Below are 6,951 nucleotides of genomic sequence, written 5' to 3'. Positions count from 1 at the left end.
AATCTCTGCAGACACTGTCTGAAGCTTCCTTGGGACGGTTCTCTAACATTGGTCGTACAACAGCTGTCTGCACTCTGCAGACATGTTGGAAACATATATAAAGAAAACATGCATCCGTGAGGCTTGACCAGTGATACTTATATCACAGTGTCTGTAACACACACCTGTCTTTTGTATATTGTAGAGGCATTCATCAACCGAGGTGAAACACAAGAAAACCGTGTCAAAGATTCTCAAAGTTCAATTTATTAAATATCTAACTGTACAAAATTATATACATATATACAACACATTCGTTCATTGGAAAAGACCTACGACACATGTGGGCACTCAATCCACTTCTTCAATCGTGGGTCCTCCATGACTGGGCGCACTCTGCTTAGTGCCCTGGTGCAGCTTGCTCATGATGGGTGAACAGTGCTGCTGCAGCTCCTTTAGCCTATGCTCGTACTCCTCCTTCTCGGCCAGAGTGTTGGAGTCGATCCAGGATATGGTGTCCTTGCACTTGTCCAGGACACTCTGCTTGTCGGAAGGAGAGAGTCTGTCTCCCGCCTCCTCTGCAGCCTGTTTGACGCCGTACACGTAAGACTCCAGTCCGTTCCGGGCGGTCACCTTTTCCCTCTGGAGTTCGTCCTCGCGCTTGTACTTCTCCGCATCGGCCAGCATACGGTCGATGTCCTCCCTGGACAGGCGGCCCTTGTCGTTGCTGATGCGGATGCTCTCTTGCCGACCCGTGCTCTGGTCCTTGGCCGAGACATGCAGGATGCCATTGGCGTCCATGTCGAAAGTCACTTCGATTTTGGGTACACCCCGCGGTGCAGGAGGTATGCCACTCAGGTTGAAAGTTCCCAGCAGATGGTTGTCCTTCGTCAAGGCACGTTCACCCTCGAACACCTGGATCGTAACGGCCGGCTGGTTGTCCGCGTACGTCGTGAACGTCTGCGACGTCTTACAGGGGATCCGGGAATTCCGTTCTACGATTTTAGTCATGACTCCTCCAGCGGTCTCGATGCCCAGTGACAAGGGCGCGACGTCCACGAGGAGCACGTCTCGAATGGCCTCGCTAGCGTCTCCACTGAGAACAGCAGCCTGCACTGCGGCACCGTAGGCCACCGCCTCGTCCGGGTTGATGCCCATCGAAAGCTCCTTTCCGTTGAAGAAGTCTCTCAGCAACTTCTGCACCTTCGGGATACGCGTCGAGCCACCTACAAGGACGACGTCGTGAATCTTCGATTTGTCCATCTTGGCGTCCTGCAGAGCACGTTCCACCGGCTCCAGGGTGCTTCGGAACAGGTCCATGCAGAGCTCTTCGAAGCGGGCCCTGGTGATCTTGCTATAAAAGTCCACGCCTTCAAACAGAGCGTCGATCTCGATGCTTGCCTCGGCAGAGCTGGAAAGAGTCCTCTTGGCTCGCTCGCAGGCTGTTCTCAGCCTTCGGACTGCACGGGCGTTGCATCTGAGGTCTTTGCGGTGTTTGCGCTTGAACTCTCCGCAGAAGTAGGTCACAAGCCGGTTGTCGAAGTCTTCACCTCCCAAATGTGTGTCTCCAGCCGTTGATCGGACTTCGAACATGGAGCCTTCGTCGATGGTCAGCACGGACACGTCGAAGGTGCCTCCGCCCAGATCGAAGATGAGGACGTTCTTCTCTCCCTTGAGGTTCTTGTCGAGTCCGTAGGCCAGTGCAGCTGCGGTGGGCTCGTTGATGATCCGCAGCACATTGAGGCCGGCGATAACTCCGGCGTCTTTCGTAGCCTGCCTCTGGGAATCGTTGAAGTAAGCAGGCACCGTGACCACAGCGTCGCTGACCTTCTGACCCAGGAAGGCCTCCGCAGTCTCCTTCATCTTGGTCAGCACCATGGCGCTGATCTCCTCCGGATTAAACCTCTTCCGCTCTCCTTTGAACTCCACGCTGATCTTGGGCTTGCCAGCGTCGTTCTCCACCTTGAAGGGCCAGTGCTTGAGATCATCCTGGATCTTGGGATCATCGAACTTTCGTCCAATGAGCCTTTTTGCATCGAACACTGTGTTCTCCGGGTTCAGCGCAGTCTGGGCCTTGGCTGCGTCTCCGATGAGTCGCTCGGTGTCGGTGAAGGCAACGTAACTCGGCGTCGTTCGGTTGCCCTGGTCGTTGGCGATGATCTCGACACGACCGTGCTGGAACACACCGACGCACGAGTACGTTGTGCCCAAGTCGATGCCGATGGCCGGCGCTCCGCTCTTAGTTGTGGATGGCATGGTTGCGTAGTTTGCTTCGCTTGACAGCTGAAGTCACAATTTGAAAATCGCGCTCTTTGTGTTAGCGGCGAAATGATTGCGGCTGCGAGCGCGCGATCCGCCTTTTGTACAACTCACTCGCCCTTCCAGAAGCTTCCAGAGAGACCGAGGTCGCATTTGGCGAATCAGCAGCGATTTCCGCCGTGACGTATATCTAGGAGAGCGCCCATTGGCCGGTTCGATATGGAAAGCTCTGGGAGCTTCCCGCGTCGTCTGCTCTATTCTGGTTCAGGAGAGCTGCGCTTGTTTTTACTGCAGCTTTTCTTTTAGTCTATCTGGGTACAAGTTTATTTTTGTTGGAGTTATAAAGAGAGAGAGAGAGAGAGAGAAAATATAAACAGTAATCAAAAATGATCAGAGCCGCAGTTTCAAATGAAACATAAATTGAATCATATGTGAGGTATTAATAAACTTATGTCGGTGCGGACGTTCATTCAAATGTCATATTTCATTCAAATCTAGGATACACGGTTCCATGTCCATACCATTTGTAACGTATGGTTTGTTTTGTTACAGAACGAAACACCAAAACACGGGTACAGCAGGGCAGATGTTTTGGCGATTGTTTTTCTTCCATTCCGTTATGGTCGAACTTCTCGTTTTGGACTTGTATCAAGAGATGGCGCCACCGATCCGTGCAGCGCAACGTTGGCGCAGCGCTGACGCGACGCGGAGCAGAATATGCCCGAAGTTCCTCGATGCTCCTACCCGTTTCGAAGTGCGCGCGTTACTCATCCACTCGTGACGGAATCGCCATCAACCAATCACATTACAAAGCGGCCTTTCTCTCTTCTCCTTGCCTAGAACATTCACGGGCTTTCGAGGCTTCCTTGAAACTCGCATAAAAGGCGCTCCGCGGGGCTCGTCTGCTACAAAACAACTCGCATTCGATCGAGTCGTGTTTCGAGAGCGCTAACTCAGTCCACATTCGACTACCTCGCTTCGGCATCGAGATGATCGTCTTCCCCATGGCTCCGATCTTCACACCGATGGACAGAAGTGCCTTCCCCGACTGCGGTTCCATGATAAGTCGGATGTTTGACGGCAACGACTTCGACGGCACTTTCTTCGACGGTATCGTACCTGTTGGACTCTTTCGGTGCCCGGATGATCGCCGCAGCTCTTATAAGGCGTCCAGTTCAAAGTGTCCGGCCTCCGAGGTGTCCCTGACTCCGGACAACTTTGCGCTGAAACTGGACGTCCGGGGCTTCGTCCCCGAGGAGATCAGCGTGAAGACCGTCGGAAACTCCGTCGAGGTGCACGCCAGGCACGAAGAGAAAGACCCCGAGGGACGTGGCTTCGTGATGCGCGAGTTTCGACGCAAGTACACGCTTCCCGATGACGTCGATCCGGAATCCGTGACGTCGCAACTCACAGGACGTGGCCTGTTGGCAGTCGAAGCCCTGAGGAAGAAGGCGGAGACGACACCACTGTCTGACACAGTCTCCATCCCTGTGGAGCACACGTCTTCCAACGTCGTCCCTTCAACGTCGCAAGAATCAAGTTAAGAAGATACGGAGTTTTTATTTTAATTTAACGCCTGTGATATTTTTTTACTTCACCTGTATACCTAGTTAAAAAGTCGAATAAATTATTTTTTTTTATCATAACTACATCTGCGTCTACCCTTTTTATCAGTTCCAAGCACGACTCCAGCCAACGTTTATCCACATTCCAAAACAGATTTTTCTTCTTTTTTTTTTTAGTTTCTAAGTTTGTCGCTTGGGGCTGGGTGCTTGAATACTGCATTTTGTAGCATGTTGCTAGTGTAGCAAACATGCTACAAAGTAAGTAACTTTGGAACACGCGCGTGAGGGTAACCCTCATGAGGGTTACCCTCACGAGGGCTACCCTCACCCCCGTGAGGGTTACCTTCGTGAGGGTTACCCTCACCCCTGTGAGAGTAACGTAACCCCCGTGAGGGCTACCCTCAGGCGCGTCACCCTCACCGGGGTTACCCTCGTGAGGGTTACTTTCGTAAGGTTAACCCCAACGTTACTAAAACACTCAGTTGGAAAGCTCCCATAAAGACAGCTTTGAAAAAGTGCCCCCAATCTGTCTCCGAGCACCGAGCTAATGACGAACACGACGCCACCATTTCTCCCGCAGAGGCCTCTCGAAGAACTGCACGTCACATCTATTTTGGCTTTGAGAACAGATACAGCGGTAGAGGTTACAGGGGTGCCACCCCCGTCTCCCCAGCGGACGCGCCGCGTTCAACTACCGACGTTAAAATGCACCTATACACCTTTTCCGCGTAGTCGTCGCCATCTTGCGTATTGCAGCGACAACCGCGCCGTCTGGCGTACGGTTGTTGTGCGCCCATTTTGGTATGCGGAGAGCAGCGTTGTTCCAAGCTCCCGCGTTGTCCCCATTGACCCCGTGCATCGTATCTTCCTTGTTTTCCCTTTAGTGAGTTCTTAATTTGTTTGCTATAGAAAGTATGAATTATTCTTGTGTTTTGGCGTGTTTATTCGCCTTCATGGCGCCCGTTGCTGCGCCAACAGCGCCGAGAGGTTCGTCGCCAGCGTCGCCGGTAATCGAAATCGGGGGCATGTTCACTTTTCCTGAGGACGTTTACCAGTGTTAACTCTTCGCGTGTTGTTGTTTATGAAGAATGACAGCCTTCTGCGAATGACTACCGGAGGGTTTCTATGCGCGAGCGAGGGCGACCCTACGACGCGGGCCGAACGGTTTATTGTTATGGTGCACCGTCGAGGTGCGATCGCTAGTTACCGGGACATCTCTACTTCGTATGACGCCCAGATGCGTCGGAACTATTCAGGAGATGGGGGCGAAAGGGGGGGGGGGGGGGGGGGGGGGGCGACGACGATTTTGCGCCCTCTTTTCGCATTGTTTCCATTAACGTATTTTACGGGCGTCGCTACCGAGCAACACACAAAAATATAGTGCACATCCTCGTAGGAATGAACGGAATGAAAAACAAAACTTGAGTAGCCAATAACAATCATTACACCCAGGATCTTACATTTGCACCACAAGCTGCAAAATTCGTTCTACATTTGACTTGTCGAGGTCTATTACTGCACTTGTAGATGTCCGTTTCTATTCTGCCTATTTGCTTTTTTTACGTGCTGATATTGCATCGCTTCCCCGCTGATATCAGCGGGGAAGCGACGCGAAGTATATACGTTACAGCCGCATTCGCTTTGCGACTTCTTGTGTTCGGTCCACAATTTGTCGCGCGCTATCTTCCGTTTTCGGAAATTGCTGCTGCAGCCAAAGACTGCGCAGTGGTAGCCCGATGACCAAATATGCGCGGACATGATACATCGACGTATTAACCCACCTTATTACAACTCTCTTCGCTGTCAAGGGCTTCAAAACCCATTTAACGCGCACCATTTCGGCACCTTGTCAGCCGGCTAGGCCTGCTCCCGCATACCGGAAGTGGTAGAACCGGAAGAACTATTCCCGCTGTGCGCCGAGTCGCCGAGTCGAGGCTAAGCACGTTACGCGCTGGGTCGAGGTTAGACGGAAAAGGTGTATAGGTCAGGACGTGCTACCTGAAAGGCCCGCTGAGGCATGGTTGTATGAAAACAATATTAATTGTTCCGCAAAACCTTGCGAACTAAAGATGATAGAAACATCACGCGCCCATCATTTGGTAATAAACTCCAATAAATTTCATACAAAAAGTCTTTTCCGTTTGTTTTTACGCAAAAGCAGGCTTTCAAAAAGCTCGAAGTGACCATAGTACAGACAAACGAAAAAGAGTGGCGCTGTTGTCGCATTTAGCTCGGTCTCGGTGGACGCCAGCGGCCCAGGTTTCGATGGCGAGTTTCCCAACTGAGTGTTTTAGTAACGTTGGTTAACCCTCGTGAGGATAACCCCCGTGAGGATTGCGAGGGTAACGTCAATACGTTATCCTCGTGACACGACGTCTGACATCATTATGGGAAACACGTGACGTGCGAAGTCACGTGTGACGTCACGCGACGTATGACGTTACTCGTGACGTCACGTGGTGTCTACGCAGATGTAACATTAGGGAGTTTTAGTAGACCGTTTCCGCAGCCTGTTAAGCACCCGCATAGCGCTCCGTAATCCGCCACCAGACCTTGAACTATGCAGACAAGGCTGGCGGCGCGCATGCGCAGCTGTGGCGTTTTACAATACAATACAATACAAAAACCATCTTTATTTACTTTGTTTGAAAATAATACAATATAAAGCCCACATAAGCCAATGATGGCTTGTGTGTGGGACGCGACAGGAGCCTCTGCATTTTTATTGCACACATAACTAAAAATAACAAAACATACCAATATTAGTACCTATTACTGCAGTTCCACCTCCTTCTACAGCGTATATTAGTTCGCGTACTTTGATGAGTACATGTGTAAACCCATCCAATCATATTGAATTAGCATTTACATACCGTAAAGAAAATTAGAATTCACGACTTACGAGACAATTCTAAGAATAGAACACAATAACAACCTTTTATATCCTGCGTTTCGGGGATACTCATCGGTTATACCTATTACCTTTTAGAATCTTTTTTTCCCTGTTGAATTATCCACTTTTGTGCTATTTTTTTTTTTTTGCTATTTTTTTATTTTTTTTTTTATTACAGATATCTTAGAAGAAGAGAAAAACGATCTACTACACCTTCCTATTGCCAATATTCCCACTAAATTTAGCTGGGAAGGA

At 50.4% G+C, this 6,951-nt stretch overlaps 2 protein-coding genes across 2 annotated transcripts; one reads left to right on the top strand and one right to left on the bottom strand.

The window, feature by feature from the left end:
* Positions 1-330: 330 nt before the first annotated feature.
* Positions 331-2,235, bottom strand: LOC121835372 (heat shock protein 68-like). Its single transcript, XM_042289537.1, has one exon. It carries the CDS (start codon positions 2,233-2,235, stop codon positions 331-333), a length of 1,905 nt encoding a protein of 634 aa, XP_042145471.1.
* Positions 2,236-3,227: 992 nt separating this feature from the next.
* LOC121835373 (heat shock protein beta-6-like) lies at positions 3,228-3,813 on the top strand. The gene has a single exon (XM_042289538.1). The coding sequence runs from the start codon at positions 3,228-3,230 to the stop codon at positions 3,780-3,782; it is 555 nt and encodes a 184-aa protein (XP_042145472.1). The 3' UTR covers positions 3,783-3,813.
* Positions 3,814-6,951: the final 3,138 nt, after the last annotated feature.

This window comes from Ixodes scapularis, unplaced genomic scaffold (assembly GCF_016920785.2).
Source record: "Ixodes scapularis isolate PalLabHiFi unplaced genomic scaffold, ASM1692078v2 PGA_scaffold12__126_contigs__length_90152505, whole genome shotgun sequence".
NCBI classification, from domain to species: domain Eukaryota; kingdom Metazoa; phylum Arthropoda; class Arachnida; order Ixodida; family Ixodidae; genus Ixodes; species Ixodes scapularis.
Note: the sequence above shows the minus strand (reverse complement) of the source record. Positions and strands in the feature narration are given on the sequence as shown.

Coding starts and splice junctions, on each gene's coding strand:
- LOC121835372 (XM_042289537.1), bottom strand. CDS start 2,235: ATGCCATCCACAACTAAGAGCGGAGCGCCGGCCATCGGCATCGACTTG.
- LOC121835373 (XM_042289538.1), top strand. CDS start 3,228: ATGATCGTCTTCCCCATGGCTCCGATCTTCACACCGATGGACAGAAGT.